Source organism: Poromitra crassiceps, assembly GCF_964638095.1.
Source record: "Poromitra crassiceps genome assembly, chromosome: 3".
Lineage (NCBI taxonomy): Eukaryota > Metazoa > Chordata > Actinopteri > Beryciformes > Melamphaidae > Poromitra > Poromitra crassiceps.
Genome location: NC_139625.1, coordinates 49,693,924 through 49,717,937, shown reverse-complemented (window position 1 = coordinate 49,717,937; position 24,014 = coordinate 49,693,924). Strand labels below are relative to the sequence as shown.

The 24,014-nt window shown below is 43.4% G+C and overlaps 1 protein-coding gene across 1 annotated transcript in view; it reads right to left on the bottom strand.

Annotated features, from left to right (window-relative positions):
* The window catches only part of spred1 (sprouty related EVH1 domain containing 1), a 65,907-nt gene that overhangs the window by 24,291 nt on the left and 17,602 nt on the right, over positions 1-24,014 (bottom strand). Inside the window, exons 2-3 of the mRNA XM_083632656.1 lie at positions 11,669-11,921; positions 1,534-1,702 (exon numbers count right to left, since the gene is read on the bottom strand). Of these exons, the coding sequence (XP_083488782.1) occupies positions 1,534-1,702; positions 11,669-11,921 (422 nt within the window). The remainder of the gene's footprint in view (positions 1-1,533; positions 1,703-11,668; positions 11,922-24,014) is intronic.

The following is a 24,014-nucleotide window of genomic DNA, read 5'->3' as shown; positions in this document are numbered from 1 at the left end:
GCGAGCGCACACGGACGTGTAGAGAAAGTGCAGAGCGCCCAGCGTCTTTTTTCGGCGTTTTTGTGCGCCGACTCCCAGCGCTTCCAGCTGAAAATATTTTAACTTTTCAGAAAGACGCTGGTGTCGGCTGCTCCTTTTCTGGTAACTAATCATATGGAAAAACTATCGCAACAGAGACAGAACGGCTCAATTGTGGGAGCAGATCGGCTAGACACTTAATATTTCTGGTGAGTGTTGTGCTTACTGCTTTTAATAGCGTAGCCTACCTGTGTTGTTAGCTTGCTAGCTGTCAGCTATCAAGCTGAACTAACGTTACTTGCAGACTGCTTCCTTGTATATTGTGCGCTGGGATCAGCATTCCCCAGCGCATTCCCAGCGTTTAACGTCGGAAAAAGACGCTAGGTGTACACAGGCCCTAAGGCTGTATAGTATTGGGCTAGTTCAATGCTCCTGCCTACCATTGTCTTCCATGGTGAAGGGGGGCTGTGTCATCACCTGAATTGCGTTTCTCCACTTTACACGGCAACAGTAAGGGGCAACGTTATCAAGAATTCCAGTCTGGGACCTGTTTTCTTTTTTTTTGCGTTTTCACCCCCCAATAACGGCGTCACCATGTAAAAGGAAGGCACTAATGCTAAAAAAAGTTTGCCGTTTTATGCAGGGAGCGTCGCCGTGTAAACAGGGCCTAAAGCTCTTCTCCTATCTCAGATTCCCACCCATTCTCTGCTCCTGCCCCCTCCTTCTCACCACCACCCCCTCTCTCATTTTCCTCTATCGCCCACTGTCTGGGCACGGCCTCGCCCTGCCAGCCCCTACAGGAAGTGGAGAGTGTATCTGGGCAGCTGGCACTGATAAGATAACGCAGGAGGGGTCGTGCTTGGGTGAGTGAGCAGGTAGCCGGGGGGGGGGGGACTCATCAACGCTAATCAACGCTAAGCATCTCTCCTAGCACAGATGCTAGGTCAACACTAAGCATCTCTCCTAGCACAGATGCTAGGTCAACCATTACAAGTCAATGGCAGGCGGGAACATGGGCTGTAGAGGCCCGCCATGGATACTGCACAATGCATAGCACATTCATTCACATACAGGCATATCGTATGGCACATATAGCACGGATGCCAACACGTATATAGTGCAAACTCCAAACAAACCTGTTTTGAGCCCGGTGGTTGGGGGAAAGGAAGTGAGAAAAGAAAATGGCGGAGAGCAATCTGTGTGGCTGTGCTGATTTTTAGATAGCGAAACAATAGGCCGATGCTGGTTGTTTTATGCCCGAGTTAAGGTGTGTTCCGCTGAGTTAACACTGACTTTGTTATCTACTACTACCGTGCCCACGGCCTCAGAAACACACATGTGGGTACCCTCGCCCCTTCAATCTCCATGACACACACCAACCCCACCCACCAACACAACTACACACACACATACCTACACACACACACACACACACACACACACACACACACACCCCTACATGCACACACATACCTACACACACACACACACACACACACACACACACAAGCCCACCTTGGTTGATGTCCTCAATGGCCCGACGTATGCCCCGGTCAAAGGCACGGGCGTCTGCGGGGCTCTGGAAGGTTAGACCAAACTTCTTGTCATTGATCCTCCAGTGGTGGAAGATGGGGTTGACCTTGTTGTAGACTAGGTCTTTCTGCAGGACACACTCCAGCACCACCTGGCCACACACACACACACACACACACACACACACACACACACACACACACACACACACACACACACACACACACACACAGGAAGAGTTGAGAGTGAGATGAGATCATGTATGAACCACACACTCTGTGACATCTCTCTGGATCCAGAGAGTGGTCTAAAATGAAGGTTTTCCTTCCATTTGGGAGAGCTGTCAAGCAATGGTATGCCGACTGGAAACTGTATCATTTAGAGGTCTAAGGATGGAACGCATAGGGGAACATAGAGATTTAAATCCTTCATTTTGCTGCTCACCCTAAGCCGTTTAGACGTGTCACATTCAATCATTACACAACAAGAGGAGAGGAGAGAGAGAGAGAGAGAGGCTGAGAAAGATGGCCTTCCACTGAAACTACACTCAACTCAAGACTTTCCAATAAATAAATAAATAAAAAAGAAATCACCCCAAGCCCAATAATTTCACATTCTTCTCTTGATAATTTGTAAAACATATTGTAAATATGGGGGTTTTGGTTACAGATGATGATAATAGTGGAGAGCAGTGGTGGTGGTGGTGGTTGGGGTATGTTTTGAAGCCAGGCAGCCAAAGTGTGTTTCCAAAGCCTATTATTAATCAGGCCTGCTGGGCCTTCCTCTCAGCACATTCACTGAAACGAGAGACGGCCATTACAGTCTTTGAGCTTTTTCACAAAACGTGCACGAGTCTGGCTTAGTGGGCTGTGAAGGTGCGAGCGTGCGCAGGGAGATCTGGATGAGAGAATGCGAGAGCGAAGACGCTGGTGCGATGAAAAAGCTTACTGACCACAAGTGTTACACCGTATCTTAGTGCTGCAAACACCTTGTCAGACAGAGGCAAACAACACAAAGCAAACACTCGAGCAACCCAAGCAGACGGCAACGTTCCCCACTGGTTCTTCTGGACAACCGTCGACATGCACTCTTTAAGGGTTTGATATGTGGCAGCTGTACGAGGAGGTTGAAGATATGTGATATATACAGTGTGTGTGTGTGTGTGTGTGTGTGCGCGAGTACACCAGACCACATTTCATTTTGATCGTCTGGGAGAGAGTCGCTAATTATACGCGTTGATACAGGCGCAGACACAAGTGTACGACTTTTCGTGCACGAGTGCGCGTGAGTGCTGCGCACCTCGCACTGTCAGCCATCACGTCCCTCACTGTCTCCCGAAGAAGAAGAGGGGTAAGGGTTAAGCCTGTGTGTTTACCCAGAGCCAGTGGATGAGGGGAGGGAAGGAGAGAGAGAGAGGGCAGGGTGGGGGTTGGATGTGGGGTGGGGTTCTCTGTGCCTCTGGGGCTGATTGTGGAGGCGAGACTGAATGGAGCCGGAGCAGGTAAGGTGAGCGTGCAGCCAGGCCCACAGAGGAGGAAGTATCACTGTTACGTGGAAGGAGGATACTTAACACCACATTCCACACTGTGCTCAGAGAAAGAGGGGAGGAGCCACCCTGACAGAGAGAGAGAGAGAGAGAGAGAGTTAGAGAGAGAGAGAGAGAGAGAGAGGGCTGGAGAGAGGCAGAGAGAGAGGCAGACAGACAGAGGTGGAACGCACAGGGATTAGTAAAGAGATAGCAGGAGATAGCTAAAGAGAGAGAGAGAGATGGAGGGGGAGCTGAGAAGATGAAGAGCTGTGAGGGAGTGTAAACAGATTGAGGAGTTTAGTGTTGCACTCTGGCTTTGGTGACAAGAGGTCCTGATTATCAGGAGGGTAGCACTGGTTCTCTGTATGAAAGCACACACACACACACACACACACACACACACACACACACACACACACACACACACACACACACACACACACACACACACACACACACACACACACACACACACACACACACACACACAGGAAGAGACAAACCACTGGGAGTTCCACTTTAGACCCACCATCAATCAATCCAGCTATCTAGTCAGCAGGAACCTTACCCAGCACCCATTCCAAAAACAACTTCCGATGCACTTACAGTGATCAGGCTAAAGTCCTGCTACTCCTACAATTACTAATCTTTGTTTATTTATTTACTGATTAGAAAGTGCTAAAAAAAATCATTTCAGCAAACCTGAGAGATCTCTTCCGATACAGTGGGTTTGAAATAGACATCCAAGAGGAATATACCTTGGATCTTGGAAAGCAGATATATGTAAAGCGATTATACTGAATCTATGGTCCTATATGACTTTGCTGTCAAAATTAGCTTCACAACCATCTTTTGAAGGACAAAGATGATCACACTTTAAAAAAATATCAAATAAAATGGGCCTTTGAATACAAAATATTTTTTTAGTAGGCACATAAAGCTCATTACTTCTGTTTGTTTTAAAATCCTTTGTTAGGTTTTTATTATACAGCAGCAGCATAATAATGGTATGCAAAAACATTGAAGCTATTCATGGTGCAGGGATAGTGGAGGTATTAGTTACATTATAATAGACACATTTCCCTCAGCCCTCTAGACTTCCAGCTAATAAACCCTATTTTACTGTCAAAGATGAGTGAGAACAAGCAAACAGCAAGGTGGAAACAGCCAACCGTATCAAGTGGGCTCTTGCCCAAGGCAAAGCTATTTTGAGTATGCCTGGGCTATACCAAATTCATACTGTAGCTGTATCAATCAGAGGGACTACAAAAGACAGGAAGCCAGGTGGAGTGTAGAGAGCTTAGCCAGAGAGATCTCTCATAATCATCAACCAATTAGATCTGTCGTTTTTAACAGTCAGAGAATAGCCCTGTTCCAAACCGGTCCCTATTACAGAAATAGTGGACTAATTTGGGCCACTATATGTGTGGCCAACACACACTATGTGTATTTTATACTTGTGTCCGAAATTCTCAACTGTTATTCACTATATAGTCCACTATAAAATACCCACAATGCACTGATTTCTAGTGAACAGAGAATGTGCCCTACATTTTCTCCCATATACCACAATGCAATGCTGTCATGTTTATTAAAGGAGAAGAAGAGTGAGGTAGTGTAGTGTCCGAAACTCGTTTGATCATTCCCCAAATAGTAATACTATATGATAAACACTTACACTACATGGGGAATAGTGAGTGAGTGAACGAGTGAACCATTCTGAACAGGTGTGTGTGTGTGTGTGTGTGTGTGTGTGTGTGTGTGTGTGTGTGTGTGTGTGTGTGTGAGATAGAGAGAGAGAGGGAGGAGGAGGGTGATTGGTAGCTATATGGAGAGCCAGCTGAGTCATCACCAGTACACTCTGTGCCGCATCACTGCGCTTATAGACAGATCCCCTCCACCTCTCTTCTTCTGTCTGGCTCTCTAGCGCCACCTCTGTTTCCTGCTTTTTATTATTCAACTACACATCTCTCTGTAATTCCTCACATCTCTGGTGCATCCTTATCACATACTTTCACCTGACAAAATCCTCTTCTCATCCCTTTCACTTGATCTAGTTCAAGTTCCCTGTCTGCTACTTTCCAATCATGGCTGAGATGCATGAGTCATCCCTATTATCAAACTTGATACCATGATGCCATGATTGAAAATGCAATCTCATGTGCTATGATTTTTTTATACAGTATGGTTTTGTTTTTTCTTTCATTTGTGTCGATTAAAGCCCCTTAAGTGCAGATTCAGAATATTATTATTTTACCTCAATATATCATTCTCAAATTAACCGATAGCATAGCATAGCTGTGCAATGGCTGTAGAAAAATGACACCATTGCCGTGAAAATTGGTTCATTTTATGTGTTGTTTTCTAGGTGGTCATTATGTGTCCCTGGGTACAGTTTCCCGCAAATTGTGCACAAAGGAAGGAAACAGGAAGAGGACTGCTCATAGGCAACACAAACAAGTACACAGTCCCACAGTGCCTAGCTAGGTGTGCGCTATCAACTGTTGCTAAGTTACTACAGTCCTGGAATAATCAGGATAACCACGTCATTCACCCAATCAATGTATCGTCAAGAAGAAGAGATCCAATCTACTATATTGCTAAGCTATGGCAGGTTAGCTGTCTTTCAGTATCACAACATAATACCTCACTATGCTAGCACAATCTAGTTGTAAATTTAGAATTCGTCCACAAAAGAATATTTTTCAATTTGCATTATGGCACTTTTAAGTAATCTAGTCTGTATATGTATTCATATACAGAATACATATATACAGGGGGGGGGGGGGGGGGGGGGTTTCAAATCCTCCTGGTAGCAGCTTTAAAAAGCTGAAATTCTGTCCCTTAAGACAACAAAAAGTCCAAATCTAATACACCTAAAAGTAAAATGGAATAGAACTACATCAAATCCAAAGACCTTCTAGCTTCATTTGCAGAACATAATTATAGTGATAGTCTTTCACTTAGCGCTACCGATTTAAAACAATAATGTGGAGAAAAGAATTGTGATGTTGCAGTTGCAGTACGTTAACACCCCCCCCCCCGTGCATATCCATGAGGAAAACACACATACTGTACCTTCCATGCAATGCAGTGTGAATTCTAACAACAGCTATATTGCCCTTATGTGGTTTTGTTTGTTGTTGTTGTTGTTGTTGTTGTTGTTTTCTTGCACGTATCAATCTGTCTCCTAGTGTTTCTCTCCCTCGTCTTCTGATACTCCCAGACTGTTGGTGGCACTGTGGTGGATGCCAACACCCTGGCCCTGGGTGGCATCCCGACAGACCTACATATGGCCGAGTGTTTGTTGTGGTGGCTGGGGGTAGGATCTGGTGGTGATGGGGTTGTTTTACCACATCCCAGAACGCTCGCTGTGGTCTCTGAGCAATGTCTTTCCCCTGTCTGAACAATAGCATTCCCGTCACACCCTTTCCTGTGCCACACACACACACACACACACACACACGGATAGCAACGCGCAAACATAAACACACCGTAAACACAAAACACACATACAATGAGTTTGAAGCAAAGTACCAATCGTACAAGGTAGCACTCACAAAACTTCAGGACAAAGGAGCTCTCGATTTCACCAATTTATTTGGCCATGTCACAAATAATGCCAACGTTTCGGCCTCTCGGCCTTCTTCAGGGCATGGAGGAAATGGAACAAAATGGAAGTGCCATATATAGTAGAGTGAACAATTAGGAAGGTCACATGGTACACTTAAAGGGATCAGGTCACATAAACATGTTTCATTTACTTAACCACATAACAATGACTAAAAAACATGGTGAAATGGCACATTTACATACAATTAAAATAGTTATAATATGCACTTTGAGGTATACTTGTCTTTTCAGAGGGTTTAGAGGAAACATTTGAGAGAAAAGTCATCATTCAGTCCAGCAGGTGTCATTGTGTTGAGTGTGGAGATCCAGTACATTTCTCTCTGTGAGAGAAGTTTTGGTAGGTTGCCCCCTCTAGTTGGAGGAGTGACATGTTCAAGTCCCACAAATTTCAATGTGGCTGGAGAGCCATGGTTAGCTTCTTGGTAATGCTTAGCTATGGCATAGTCCATGTTACCTGTGCGGATGGCTGTTTTATGTTCTGATATTCTTTGTTTGAGTGCTCTCTTAGTTTGACCGATGTAAGAGAGTCCACAGGGACATGTGAGCATGGCAACCATGGCAACCTACCAAAACTTCTCTCACAGAGAGAAATGTACTGGATCTCCACACTCAACACAATGACACCTGCTGGACTGAATGATGACTTTTCTCTCAAATGTTTCCTCTAAACCCTCTGAAAAGACAAGTATACCTCAAAGTGCATATTATAACTATTTTAATTGTATGTAAATGTGCCATTTCACCATGTTTTTTAGTCATTGTTATGTGGTTAAGTAAATGAAACATGTTTATGTGACCTGATCCCTTTAAGTGTACCATGTGACCTTCCTAATTGTTCACTCTACTATATATGGCATGACTTCCATTTTGTTCCATTTCCTCCATGCCCTGAAGAAGGCCGAGAGGCCGAAACGTTGGCATTATTTGTGACATGGCCAAATAAATTGGTGAAATCGAGAGCTCCTTCGTCCTGAAGTTTTGTGAGTGCTACCTTGTGCCATTGGTACTTTGCTTCAAACTTGATGTTGGTTTAGCACCACCAAAAACCACCGGGAAGGCGCATCCTTTCAAGATCCAAACACATACAATGAGTGTGTGCGACCTCGTACTGTGGAGCTAGATTAAAACAGTGTGATTTAGGCGTCCTGCTATAACAAGTCTTTGGGGTCAAATAGATCATCGTCGCCTGACATCTGACAGACAGCTCTCTCTCCACACACAGATTTACACTCTCATTAACAGAGGCTCTGGATTATCTCAGTGCATCTACTACATCGGATGCCATCACACGAGCAGAAAACACACGGACTGGATCACAGGCATGCTTTCACACTTACAAGTATAGAGCTCAACAGTCACAACAGTGACGTCTCCAGCCCCGGAAGAGAATTCCCCATTCCTTTTCTCCATAGACATTAAGAAAAATCCTTATATAATGAGTTTTAAGGCCTGGAACCAAGCCAACCAGCGACCTACTGAATCTTGAGTGACCATAAAACATTTAACTTGGAGCAAAAACAAAAAATAAAAGCGTGAAAAAAATATCTAATTTTCAAAATTTCCCCCCGTTTTTATTTTTTGTTTTTGCTCCAAGTGAAATGTTTTATGGTCACTCACGATTCAGTAGGTCACGGGTTGGCTTGGTTCCAGCCTTAAAACTCATTATACTGTATATATAAGGATCTTTCTAAATGTCTATGGAGAAAATGAATGGGGAATTCTCTTCCGGGGCTTGGATTCTATGGATTCAAACCTGCTTTTTTTTGCCCTTCAAAATGTCCAAAATGTGGTTGCATCCTTCCCCACTCATGTGAAAAATGATTTTTTCATGTGATTATTACTGTAGTTCACGCCAGGAGTTGAAACATCTCCATTCACTCCAATGAACCCGTTTTGAGCGCGAGCCCTTTAAGAGCGCAATGCATCATGGGTAATCGCATACTGTGGCTAATGTTAGTAGCTAGTTTTATGTTACATGGCAGTAAAACGCCACTGAATGACCAAATTGATATCACTTTTAACCATTTCGGGCAAAACCGTTTCCGTCAGCGTTGGTTAGTTGTTTATAACGTGGCTATATTTATAATGTAGCCACGTTGATACACTGTCATGGAAAAAAAATAAAAGGAGATTGGGAGGCGGGTTATAGCGTCTCTGTCGATGATTTGATTTGACAGTTCTGGGGGCGGCTGTAGCTCAGGAGGTAGAGCGGGTCGTCACTAATCGCTTTGGATGAAAGAGGTCGGTGGTTCGATTCCCGGCTCCTCCAGTCTGCATGTCGAAGTGTCCTTGGGCAAGATACTGAACCCCAAATTGCTCCTGATTGTGTGGCAGCACCCTGCGTGGCAGCTTGCCACCATCGGTGTATGAATGGGTGAATGTATACCTACTGATTGTAAAGCACTTTGGATAAAAGCGCTATATAAATGCAGGCCATTTACCATTTACAGTTCTGGGCACTGGCGTTGGCCAATCCTGGTGTGTTCCACCCCCAAATCGAGTGTGTTCTGGCGCAAAGCGAGTGGGTTCCAGGATGAACAGGCTCTCTGACTGAGGCACGCGCCAGTTGTATTCGTTATATTTAGAGCAGCGCAGTAAATACAATATTCCTGGAATGCGAGTTTAATGAAACAGTTACATGTCCTCTGCATTCTACATCAAATAAAGACATTACAGTTTGTTTTATTTTGTATGTTACATACTTATTGGCCAAGTTATGTTAGTTTGTGGGCTAGGAATTCTGTCAGGGTAGAAGGGAGTATAGGTGGCCATCTTGACTGCAGAGTTTTCAAATCCAGTAGAATACCATTTTGCCAGAAATCTGGGCGGTAAGTCCCCCTTTAAGTGAAATTCAAGCACTTTCAGAGCACTGAGAGCAGATGGTCAGCCTCATGACGTGGAGTGGAGCTGAACAGAGAATTGCCTCTTTTCATTTCAGAGCCCATCTCAGTCAATCTAGGTCCAGCCCACTCCAGTGTCTGCTCCGCATCTTGTGTGAGACGACAGGAGACAATAAATATGACGATGGGATCGTTTCATTTCACGTAATAAAAGATTTTTGGTTCACATGCCTGATTCAGATTGTGTAGATCAAACACCAGATTATGTTGAACATCAAGCACTTTTCAAAGTATATTCAAATTCAAGCATATTCTTGACCTTGAAAACATGACGGTTAAAATCAAGTGTTTTCCAAACTTTCATGACTTTGTACGAACCCTGTAGTAAATAGTAACCTGACGCTGCCAGATCCAGCTGCCTTGCAAGGTTAAGTAAATGGTAAACAAACTAGTAAACAGTCACTGCCGTCCAGATTTCAACAAATAAGACTACAGAGCAAAAACATTAGCATGTGACTGTCTAAATAACTAGGCTGCCAACTGTATTTTCCTCATAATTTCAACTATCTGTCAATATAGGGCACCGTAATAAATGAGGCCTAGTCCGCAGCTGAGACTATTCGACTATTAGAATCAACACTTAAAGGATTCCGCCCCCCCGTGACTGTTTAATATACGTATGTGTCAAACTGACCCATACGTCTTTACGTTGAAATCAAGAATGAGGAAATGTTTCTAAAGGTAGGCACGCTGGTGGAAAAGCAGCGTGAGTGTGAGTTTCCAGCCCCTATGCCTTCCTGAGGTCCCTTCCAAGCGCTCTGTGCGTTTCCCTCATCCCACATCCCACATTCTCCTCTCCTGACTAATCTGCCTTCATGATGTCATCATGCATCACAGCGTCACGCAGCTCGCTCCTATTTTCAGATACCTGCGCCATGGAGGAAAGCCAAACAACCACTTCCTGTGTGACTGTGTGTGTGTGTGTATGTGTGTGAGAGACAGAGAGAGAGAGAGAGAGAGAGAGAGAGAGAGAGAGAGAGAAGAGGGGGGACTGGGAAGGGGGACTCATGGTGATCTCATCCCGGAGAATGCACCATCTCTAGTTTGTGCGTCTGAGTATGCATGAAGGAGAGAGTGTGAGAGAGAAAGAATGTTAGTTATTGTCTGTTGTTATTGTTTTGCTTTCGGTACCTGAAACATTACCCAATATATTATCTTTTTTCACATTTGCATATTCTATTGAGGTTTTCCACGCATATCAGAATGTCTGCCGACTTATCCAAAGCGCTTTACAAAGTAGGTACATTCACCCATTCACACAGACATTCATACACCGATGGCGGCAAGCTACCACCAGGGGTGCTGCCACACCATCGGGAGCAATTTGGGGTTCAGTATCTTGCCCAAGGACACTTCTACATGCAGACTGGAGGAGGCGGGAATCGAACCACCGACCTATTTTATCCAAAGCGATTAGTGGGCGACCCGCTGTACCTCCTGAGCTACAGCCGCCCCATCATGACGTAAAAAAAGGGATGGTGAATCCTCCATTTCATTCATCGGATTAAATATATTATATATATATTATATTTTGTTAAAATCAACTTTCTTGAATTAATATAACTCTGCAGTGAAAATTGCACAGTACAAATCTTGTACTAGGATGATCTCTGGTTTTCTCAATCAACCATTCATGTAATCAGCTCTAGTAGTTTGTTCATTCATTCATCACCATTCACAATGCAGGCTATGGGAACAATTTCAGATAAACACAATCACAAAGCCACACACTAACAGAAGGATACTACAAAAACGGCACTGAACTTGACACTGGCAATGATCTTAGTATAGCAGACATAGTAAATGGTCTTGCACTTGGACTCACTTTAATGGTCTGTCTGCAACAACGAGCATAGTAAATGACTTTGAAAGCTGACTTGAACCAAAAAATATGTTAAAAAAATATTAATTATTAATGTTCAAATGCTGTTTCCCTCCCCCTTGAATGTCAGCATTATGAACAAATATGCAAATGTCCAAACTATTTGGTACAGCCCTAAACATGACCCCCCAAAAAGACAGGATTCACACCTGTTCGGGCCATAGGTTCCCTTACCAGTTTGTCTCTGAGCCTCTCGCCCTTGATGAGGAATTCCACGCTGGGGGGGCTGGGGCTTGGACTGAGGCTACAGGGGCTGAGGTTGTTGGTGCTTCCTCCGCTGCCTCCACTGTGGGTGCTGCCGCTGTCCTCCGCCCGGCTGACCTTATAAACGGTGACACAGCTAAGGCCTCCGCCCCCCAGGGGGAGCCACCCACCGCTGGAGTCATCCCGAGTCATGACCACTGCTCTCACACGCGCATAACTGTCACTGTGGAGGAAGAGGGGAGATAGGGAGGAAGAGCGGGAGGATGGAGCGAAAGAGGGAGAGCAAGAGAGAAGCAGCGCTGTTAGTGACCATAATCAGTGGTAATTAGCATTCGCACATGAGCATAGCCGTTGCCAAATGGTTTGGATAATTTTTTCTTCTGGGATCTTTCCTTTTTCAGCGTCTGGAAGCCAGTCATGTCAAACCCAAATTATCCAATGGTAACTAAACTCGCACAATGTAGAACTCCACACGTGCTGCTCAAAGATGATTGGTCAAAAGCCGTGTCAATCGTGCCGTCCCACAGATAGATTTGCTCACTTCACTGACTTTATGAATGCAGGGCTGTGTTAACGTTGAGTGTTGTCCAGCTCCTGTAACCCATTAGCTACAGTATACCACCTGGGTTACAAAGACATTATCAGAACACACAGTCTACATTAGCTACAGTATACCACCTGGGTTACAAAGACATCATCAGAACACACAGCCTACATTAGCTATACCACCTGGGTTACAAAGACATTATCAGAACACACAGCCTACATTAGCTACAGTATACCACCTGGGTTACAAAGACATCATCAGAACACACAGCCTACATTAGCTATACCACCTGGGTTACAAAGACATTATCAGAACACACAGCCTACATTAGCTATACATCATCAGAACACACAGCCTACATTAGCTATACCACCTGGGTTACAAAGACATTATCAGAACACACAGCCTACATTAGCTATACATCATCAGAACACACAGCCTACATTAGCTATACATCATCAGAACACACAGCCTACATTAGCTATACATCATCAGAACACACAGCCTACATTAGCTATACATCATCAGAACACACAGCCTACATTAGCTATACATCATCAGAACACACAGCCTACATTAGCTATACATCATCAGAACACACAGCCTACATTAGCTATACATCATCAGAACACACAGCCTACATTAGCTATACCACCTGGGTTACAAAGACATCATCAGAACACACAGCCTACATCATGACATATCAGCCCACAAATAATGCAGCTTAACCACAGCATGGGCACGCTGTAAAGTAGCCTAGATAGAATAGTTATGAAGTTTGTAATTAAGAACACACAGTAGACAAATAAAGTAATACAACCTTTCATCAGTGGCGTTACATTCATCCATTTGTCCAGCAATATGAATGTTTAACAGCAAAGTCAAACACATACCATGTCACATTAGGCCTACTGAGATACCACGTCACATTAGGCCTACTGATATACCACATCACATTAGGCCTACTGAGATACGAGATGTCACATTAGGCCTACTGAGATACCATGTCACATTAGGCCTACTGAGATACCACGTCACATTAGGCCTACTGATATACCATGTCACATTAGGCCTACTGAGATACGAGATGTCACATTAGGCCTACTGAGATACCATGTCACATTAGGCCTACTGAGATACCACGTCACATTAGGTCTACTGAGATACGAGATGTCACATTAGGCCTACTGATATACCATGTCACATTAGGCCTACTGAGATACGAGATGTCACATTAGGCCTACTGAGATACCACGTCACATTAGGCCTACTGAGATACCACGTCACATTAGGTCTACTGAGATACAAGATGTCACATTAGGCCTACTGAGATACCACGTCACATTAGGCCTACTGAGATACGAGATGTCACATTAGGCCTACTGAGATACCACGTCACATTAGGCCTACTGAGATACCACGTCACATTAGGTCTACTGAGATACAAGATGTCACATTAGGCCTACTGAGATACCACGTCACATTAGGCCTACTGAGATACGAGATGTCACATTAGGCCTACTGAGATACCACGTCACATTAGGCCTACTGAGATACCACGTCACATTAGGTCTACTGAGATACGAGATGTCACATTAGGCCTACTGAGATACGAGATGTCACATTAGGTCTACTGAGATACCACGTCACATTAGGCCTACTGAGATACCATGTCACATTAGGCCTACTGAGATACGAGATGTCACATTAGGCCTACTGAGATACCACGTCACATTAGGCCTACTGAGATAGCATGTCACATTAGGCCTACTGAGATACGAGATGTCACATTAGGCCTACTGAGATACCACGTCACATTAGGCCTACTGAGATATGAGACGTCACATTAGGTCTACTGAGATACGAGACATCACATTAGGTCTACTGAGATACGAGATGTCACATTAGGTCTACTGAGATACGAGATGTCACATTAGGTACAAGATGTCACATTAGGTCTACTGAGATACGAGATGTCACATTAGGTCTACTGAGATACGAGATGTCACATTAGGTCTACTGAGATACGAGATGTCACATTAGGTCTACTGAGATACCACGTCACATTAGGTCTACTGAGATACGAGATGTCACATTAGGCCTACTGAGATACGAGATGTCACATTAGGTCTACTGAGATACCACGTCACATTAGGCCTACTGAGATACAAGACGTCACATTAGGTCTACTGAGATACAAGACGTCACATTAGGCCTACTGAGATACAAGATGTCACATTAGGCCTACTGAGATACGAGACGTAACATTAGGCCTACTGAGATACGAGACGCCACATTAGGCCTACTCAGATACAAGACATCACATTAGGCCTACTGAGATACCACGTCACATTAGGCCTACTGAGATACAAGACGTCACATTAGGTCTACTGAGATACAAGACATCACATTAGGTCTACTGAGATACAAGACGTCACATTAGGTCTACTGAGATACAAGACGTCACATTAGGCCTACTGAGATACAAGATGTCACATTAGGCCTACTGAGATACGAGACGTAACATTAGGCCTACTGAGATACGAGACGCCACATTAGGCCTACTCAGATACAAGACATCACATTAGGCCTACTGAGATACCACGTCACATTAGGCCTACTGAGATACAAGACGTCACATTAGGTCTACTGAGATACAAGACATCACATTAGGTCTACTGAGATACAAGACGTCACATTAGGTCTACTGAGATACCATGTCACATTAGGTCTACTGAGATACAAGACGTCACATTAGGTCTACTGAGATACCACGCCACATTAGGCCTACTGAGATACAATACATGACATTAGGTCTACTGAGATACAATACGTCACATTAGGTCTACTGAGATACAAGATGTCACATTAGGTCTACTGAGATACAAGATGTCACATTAGGTCTACTGAGATACAAGATGTCACATTAGGTCTACTGAGATACGAGATGTCACATTAGGTCTACTGAGATACAAGATGTCACATTAGGTCTAATGAGATACAAGATGTCACATTAGGCCTACTGAGATACGAGATGTCACATTAGGTCTAATGAGATACAAGATGTCACATTAGGCCTAATGAGATACAAGATGTCACATTAGGCCTAATGAGATACAAGATGTCACATTAGGTCTACTGAGATACAAGACGTCACATTAGGCCTACTGAGATACGAGATGTCACATTAGGCCTACTGAGATACAAGATGTCACATTAGGCCTACTGAGATACGAGATGTCACATTAGGCCTACTGAGATACGAGATGTCACATTACGCCTAATGAGATACGAGATGTCACATTACGCCTAATGAGATACAAGATGTCACATTAGGCCTAATGAGATACAAGATGTCACATTAGGTCTACTGAGATACAAGACGTCACATTAGGCCTACTGAGATACGAGATGTCACATTACGCCTAATGAGATACAAGATGTCACATTAGGCCTTCTGAGATACGAGATGTCACATTAGGCCTACTGAGATACGAGATGTCACATTACGCCTAATGAGATACGAGATGTCACATTACGCCTAATGAGATACGAGATGTCACATTAGGCCTACTGAGATACGAGATGTCACATTACGCCTAATGAGATACGAGATGTCACATTAGGCCTACTGAGATACAAGATGTCACATTAGGCCTAATGAGATACAAGATGTTACATTAGGCCTACTGAGATACGAGATGTCACATTAGGCCTACTGAGATACGAGATGTCACATTAGGCCTACTGAGATACGAGATGTCACATTAGGCCTACTGAGATACGAGATGTCACATTAGGCCTAATGAGATACGAGATGTCACATTAGGCCTACTGAGATACAAGATGTCACATTAGGCCTACTGAGATACAAGATGTCACATTAGGCCTACTGAGATACGAGATGTCACATTAGGCCTACTGAGATACGAGATGTCACATTAGGCCTACTGAGATACGAGATGTCGCATTAGGCCTACTGAGATACGAGATGTCGCATTAGGCCTACTGAGATACGAGATGTCGCATTAGGTCTACTGAGATACGAGATGTCGCATTAGGTCTACTGAGATACGAGATGTCACATTAGGTCTACTGAGATACGAGATGTTACATTAGGCCTACTGAGATACAAGATGTTACATTAGGCCTACTGAGATACAAGATGTCACATTAGGCCTACTGAGATACGAGATGTCACATTAGGTCTACTGAGATACGAGATGTCACATTAGGTCTACTGAGATACAAGATGTTACATTAGGCCTACTGAGATACAAGATGTTACATTAGGCCTACTGAGATACAAGATGTTACATTAGGCCTACTGAGATACGAGATGTCACATTAGGCCTACTGAGATACGAGATGTCACATTACGCCTACTGAGATACGAGATGTCACATTAGGTCTACTGAGATACGAGATGTCACATTACGCCTACTGAGATACGAGATGTCACATTAGGCCTACTGAGATACGAGATGTCACATTACGCCTACTGAGATACGAGATGTCACATTAGGTCTACTGAGATACGAGATGTCACATTAGGTCTACTGAGATACGAGATGTCACATTAGGTACAAGATGTCACATTAGGCCTACTGAGATACAAGATGTCACATTAGGCCTACTGAGATACGAGATGTCACATTAGGCCTACTGAGATACGAGATGTCACATTGCGCCTACTGAGATACGAGATGTCACATTGCGCCTACGGAGATACGAGATGTCACATTAGGCCTACTGAGATACGAGATGTCACATTAGGCCTACTGAGATACGAGATGTCACATTAGGCCTACTGAGATACGAGATGTCACATTAGGCCTACTGAGATACAAGATGTCACATTAGGCCTACTGAGATACAAGATGTCACATTAGGTCTACTGAGATACGAGATGTCACATTAGGTCTACTGAGATACAAGATGTCACATTAGGCCTAATGAGATACAAGACGTCACATTAGGCCTACTGAGATACGAGATGTCACATTGCGCCTACTGAGATACGAGATGTCACATTAGGTCTACTGAGATACAAGATGTCACATTAGGCCTAATGAGATACAAGACGTCACATTAGGCCTACTGAGATACGAGATGTCACATTAGGCCTAATGAGATACAAGACGTCACATTAGGCCTACTGAGATACGAGATGTCACATTGCGCCTACTGAGATACGAGATGTCACATTAGGCCTACTGAGATACAAGATGTTACATTAGGCCTACTGAGATACGAGATGTCACATTAGGCCTACTGAGATACGAGATGTCACATTAGGTCTACTGAGATACGAGATGTCACATTAGGTCTACTGAGATACAAGATGTCACATTAGGTCTACTGAGATACAAGATGTCACATTAGGCCTACTGAGATACGATATGTCACATTATAGGCCTAATGAGATACGAGATGTCACATTGCGCCTACTGAGATACGAGATGTCACATTAGGTCTACTGAGATACCACGTCACATTAGGCCTACTGAGATACCACGTCACATTAGGCCTACTGAGATACCACGTCACATTAGGCCTATCTTGCAGAATTTTCAATAATTTGGCTTAATATACAAGTAGGCCTAATTATCAAAATCAAAAGTAGACCTACCTAATTATTGTAGTAACCTAAATGATTTCTTAATTGTAAAATAGGCCTAGAAATCATTCTGTTTTCGATTGGGGTGTTTTGAGAGGGGGGGGTCTGTCTTGCACGGGACCCTTACGTCATCCTCAAACTTGTCAAATGTCGAAGAGGCTGTCTGAGAGAGCCATGTCATCATTAAAAAAAGAAGAAAAAAACGGTCCTAACCCCTACATTAAATTTAAAATGGAAGAAACTAAATTTGGGGGGAAATAAAGGGGAATTAGGAAAATGTTTTTTTATTTTGGGGGTTGCAGACCTAAGTAGTAAAATAATAAAAACAAGTACTCAGTTCTACGCAAAAATTGGATGAAGATGAACAGAGATGAAAATGAACTACCCTAAAACATGCAACGAAACAAAAAAATTGTGAGATGAACAAGCAATGGCAGAAAGATTAAATTTTGGTTTCAATGTATTTGTTTATACATTATGTAACAGAATATTAGCTACTATTCCTGATCACTGCAGCTTGCAGTGTATGTTTAACCACGTCAGAGGGTGAGTGACCATGTGGCCACGCTCAAGCTCCGCCCCCTTCTGATTTCCAACCTTTCACCTAAAGCAGGTCGTTTAAAGACAGAGGCCACACTACAGTGGGCCCTGTTTCCTCTTACTGACTTTGCTTGCTGCTGCAATCGCATCTGCCTTGTTCTCCTGAGGGTTGCCTTCTCTCCTTCTTCTCCCTCATGTCACCCATACACCCATCTATCTGTCCCTCAACCTATTTCTCTCCCCCCCTGCCTTCTTCTGTGCGCCTCTCTGTCCCTTCTCCAACATTCAGATATTTCCCTGATTAGATAACAGACACTCCACTGGGCCACCGGAAATGACAAAGGTCAGAGACTGATCCTCCTGGTAACATATTAAAGACTGCCTGGGGAGAGGGGACTGTCTGAAAAGTGACAGAACGAGGGAAAGAGTGGAAGGAATTTGACCGTGGGACGCCTCCCTCCCCGTGACACGTCGCACTCTGGCCGGCGTCTGGGTTTATTAATGAAGATGACGTCACAGAGTTTGGAATGTTTGGTAAATCATTTTCTTCCCCCCCCCAGTGGCCAAATTTAAAAATGCTACTGAGATGACAGAGGGCAGTGTAGAAGACATGGAATAATAAGACTAATATATAGGCTAGTTATTAACTTAGCTTTTGCTCCAAAAGAGTTATGTCTGCTTCCTCTTCCTGACTGCCTCTCCACTCTAAATCTTACTACTCAAAATGGGTATAGGCCTCAGCTTTGGACTCCTACCTTCCACACCCTTGGCCTACTCAAAACGGCAACCTTTGGGCCTGCCACACCCTTGGCAAACCTTGATGCCCAGGTTATTGGTTAGCAATTTATCTAATGAGCCAGTGAGCATTAAACTTGAGGCAATTTGTAGAAGTCTATTTATCCTGGCTCTCTGGTCATAGTTGATCACATTTCCTTGTTAGGAATGATGAGCATGGTAAATAAAGGCAAAATAAATCATACCTCCTTCTCGTGAGGAACACATGTACATACACACGGCATGCACATTAGGGGTGTCAAAAATAATCGATTATAAGATGCATCGCGATGCAGACGTGGACGATTCACAAATGTCAGAAATTGATTATTTACATTTCCTGTGAAACGGAAGGTCAAATCGCAATGCAGTCTCTACGACTTACGGTTACAGAGATACGTCCACCCAGCATGCAAGGCTACAAGAGAGAGAATGCAGACAGAGTAGTGTCAAGCATCATCAAGGTTCTGCTTCTGGCACCATGCATGTTTATATGATGGATGCCCAGTCAGGTGATATGTTTTGACTTGTGCTTTATTGCAACTTAATGTCAGTAAAGCTAAACGTCAGTGAAGCTTGTGCTTCTTCTTCTTCTTCTACTAGTGTTTTATGGCGGTTGGCAAACAACTTATGGTGCATTACCGCCACCTTCTGAAATGGAGTGTGGATCAGAATGGACTTCTAAAACACTATCCTGGCTATATTCTTCTATTTAGTCCAGTTTCCTCTAAAAATTAAAATATAGCCCTATATCCCACATTCCCTGAATTCAACTGCAATAGTTATTTTAACTCCAGCTTGATGCGATTGCTCTCCAATCTGTTACTTGTGCTTCTTCTTCTGCACTCTGAGGGCAGCATTTGTATTAATTAATAAAAGATAATGGAAGTAAATGGATTTGTTTATTTTAATTATGGATCATAATACAATGCAATTCCAAATGCACTTTATTTTAAAAGTAGCCACCCAGTGATAAAAAAGAAAGTGAGTATTCATGTATTGGGGGAAAAAGTGATGCATCGATTATTTATCGATGCATCGACATGCATCGATAATCGTTTTATAATCGAATCGCAGCCCTCTGAATCGTAATCGAATCCAATCGTGAGCCCAGTGAAGATTCACAGCCCTAATGCACATGCACACACACACACAGCAGGGTTCCCACTTCCCACACCTTCTTCAACATCGAATTCTTTTCAAGGACTTTCAAGGCTCAATTCCCCAAATTCAAGGACTCAACACAACATAGTTTGAGACAAGGATCAAGGTTAATTACTACAACATGGAGAATTTTATAATGAGAACTAGCCGGCTTTACGGAAGCTCACAGACAACAATTAAAAAGAGAGAGTTCAATGTGTGAACACTTCTCAACTGTGCTGTGTTAGTTGTAATTGCAAATGACAGAAATCCACCGACAGCAACGCTTGTTAGAAAATATTTTGTTTTCACTTGTTGAGAGCTGGAGGCGGAGCGAAAATTTACGGAGGCGGCCCCTTGTAATTCTCTACGAAGAAAAAATTCAAGCACTTTCAATGATCCATGTCTATTTTCAACTAGAACGACCGCAACGCGGACTTATGCCTCCGCCATTAGTTCATCCTTGAGTCCAAATCGCCATTTGAGGCAAATTGGAAGAAATTCCGTCAAGGCGCTCCTGAGATGTTGTGTTACAGAGCTTGGAAATTGGGTGTGTGAGGTCACAGTGACCTTAAACTTTGACCACCAAAATGTAATCAGTTCATCCTTGAGTCCAAGTGGACGTTTGAGGCAAGTTCGAAGAAATTCCATCAAGACATTCCTGAGATATCACGTTAACAAGCTTGAAAATGGCGTTCGTGAGGTCACAGTGACCTTGAAGTTTGACCACCAAAATGGAATCAGTTCATCCTTGAGGCCAAGTTAATGTTTGAGGCAAATTTGATTAAATTCCGTCAAGGCATTCCTGAGATATGGCGTTAACAAGCTTGAAAATGGCGTTCGAGAGGTCACAGTGACCTTGACCTTTGACCACCAAAATCTAATCAGATCATCCTTGAGCCTAAGTGCATGTTTAAGGCAAATTTGATGAAATTCCATCAAGGCATTCCTCAGATATCGTGTTAACAAGCTTGAAAATGGCGTTGGAGAGGTCACAGTCACCTTGACCTTTGACCACCAAAATCTAATCAGATCATCCTTGAGCCTAAGTGGATGTTTAAGGCAAATTTGATTAAATTCCGTCAAGGCGTTCCTCAGATATCACGTTAACAAGCTTGAAAATGGCGTTCGAGAGGTCACAGTGACCTTGACCTTTGACCTTTGACCACCAAAATCTAATCAGATCATCCTTGAGCCTAAGTGGATGTTTAAGGCAAATTTGATGAAATTCCATCAAGGCATTCCTCAGATATCACGTTAACAAGCTTGGAAATGGCGTTCGAGAGGTCACAGTGACCTTGACCTTTGACCACCAAAATCTAATCAGATCATCCTTGAGCCTATGTGGATGTTTAAGGCAAATTTGATGAAATTCCGTCAAGGCGTTCATCAGATATCGCGTTAACGAACATCGGACGGACGGACGGACGTACGGACGTACAGACGTACGTACGGACAACCCGGATCCATAACGCCTCCAGCCTGGATATTGCCGCCGTGGAGGCATAAAAATGTTTAATGCCTTGATTTTGATTTTTCAAATTCACAAACATTCAAAGGTTTCAAGGACCCGTGGGAACCCTGACACACGCGCACGCACACACACACACACACTCACAAAAGTTAGATAATTTTCTGGTCATTCTAATCACGGTTGATTATTACGGTGGTTTATGATTGCATTTGAGAGTAGGGGAGTAGATTAGACAGTAGCCTTCCCACAAAACTAGAAATACCGCCTTGCTGTTGTATGCCTCCCCCAACAAGTCAGCATTCTACATCAATGTCTGTCCAGAGACTCATACAAGCACAAATACCTTGCCCACAGTGCAGTGGTGTAGCCATTTATCCCCCAGGAAGATTTTTTTTTTTAAAGGTGGATTTACATTGATTTTAGAATGTGGATATAGAGGAAAAACTGACCCTAGAATTAATGTAATTTCACTGCTACATTAAAGGGACATCCATTTAGGCCCTAAACGGATGGGCATTTAAAAAATAAATAAACAGTCAAGAGAGTGCAGAGCCAGGTCCAAAAACATATTATGCACAACTTGAATGTAATAGCTTATTTCACAGGATTATTAAAGTGCAAACCAGGGTTCCAGACTAACTTTTCCACTGGTCTATACTCCATAGCTGGGTATGCAGTGAACTCTTTATGCGATATACAGGGCTCCAGACTAACGTTGGTTGCACCGGTGCACGCACCTTTTTGTCATTTTGTATAGCCTACATTTTGGGAATTTCTTAAAGTGAAACTTTATTAGATTTTCATGTAAATAAATGTCTGTTGATCTCTCTCTGGTACATTACAATTTAGTTTAATTCAATTAAAGTACAGTATTCTCATGATGCACCATTAATTTCTTGCCAGAATGACTCAATGCTGCTCATTGGCTATTGTTGCCATTAAATTATCATGAACCATTTATTTAGTCATCTGTTGTTTGCCTAACATTATGTAATGCTGATGTGGTGGAAAATGAGCTATCACCTAAAAGCTAAGCGTCGCCGTAGCCTCAATGCGAGACTCATCAGTCATTCTTCGTTCAGAGTCTCGGATGCGCGGGTCCTCTCCACTGGGAGGTCGGCTGTGTACGAGCCAATGTACGAGATCAATACCGAGCCATTATTCACATGGAAGTGCCAAAGATTTTAGCTCAGACACAGCCTTCTTCTGCTGTGTCATTTTGGGTTTCGACTGCTCCACAGCGCCGCCACCGGAAGTATCGGTTCTGGAGCGTGTACTGCACTGTTTACAATTGTGCATTTATTTTCTGTTCAAGATATATTTTGTAGACATTGTTACCTCCTGTCTACATTGCACTTCTATTGAATTGAAAATAAATCTAAAATTCAAGATCACAAAGTACATTTATTTGCATTCATTTAATTCCCAATCACGACACACTGGTAAGAATTATTAATATTGAATTAAAAATGCTTTAAAATGCAAAATAACGGCATTTTAAACATGCGATACAAAGATGTGATTAATCGCGGTTAACTATAGTTAATCGTAAGATTAATCGCGATTAAGAAAATGTATCGTTTGACAGCCCTACTAACATTACACGCTAACTAGCTTACATGCTCCCCCTTGGCAACATACTGCGCAGCCATGGCATCAGTTTTCATTATATGCTGATGATGACACTCAAATTTACCTACAAACCTCCCCTGACGCACACCTGGCTCTCACCCGTGCTACCAGGTGCCTTGACGACATCCATCTCTGGATGGCCAGAAACTCCCTCCAGCTAAATGGCAGTAAGACCGAAGCCATTCTCATCGGCACACGCCATCAAACCACACAGGCCGGTATCACCCACATCACTGTTGACAACCACTCCATCCCGCTGTCCTCACTTGTCACCAGCCTCTGCGTTAAATTTGACACATCACTGTCATTTGATGCCCACATAAAATCGGGCTGCCAAACATCATTTTACCACCTGAGGAACATCTCCAAACTCAGGCCCTCATTCTCCCAACCTGATGCCGAAAGACTGGTCCACGCATTCATCACCTCACGCATCGACTATTGTAACTCACCGCTGGCAGGCCTCCCCTCCAAAAACATCCAGAGACTATAATACGTGCAAAACACACGTGTCCTCACAAAAACCCAGAAAAGCCAGCACATCACCCCAGTCCTCCACTCCCTCCATTGGTTGCCAGTAAAGCAG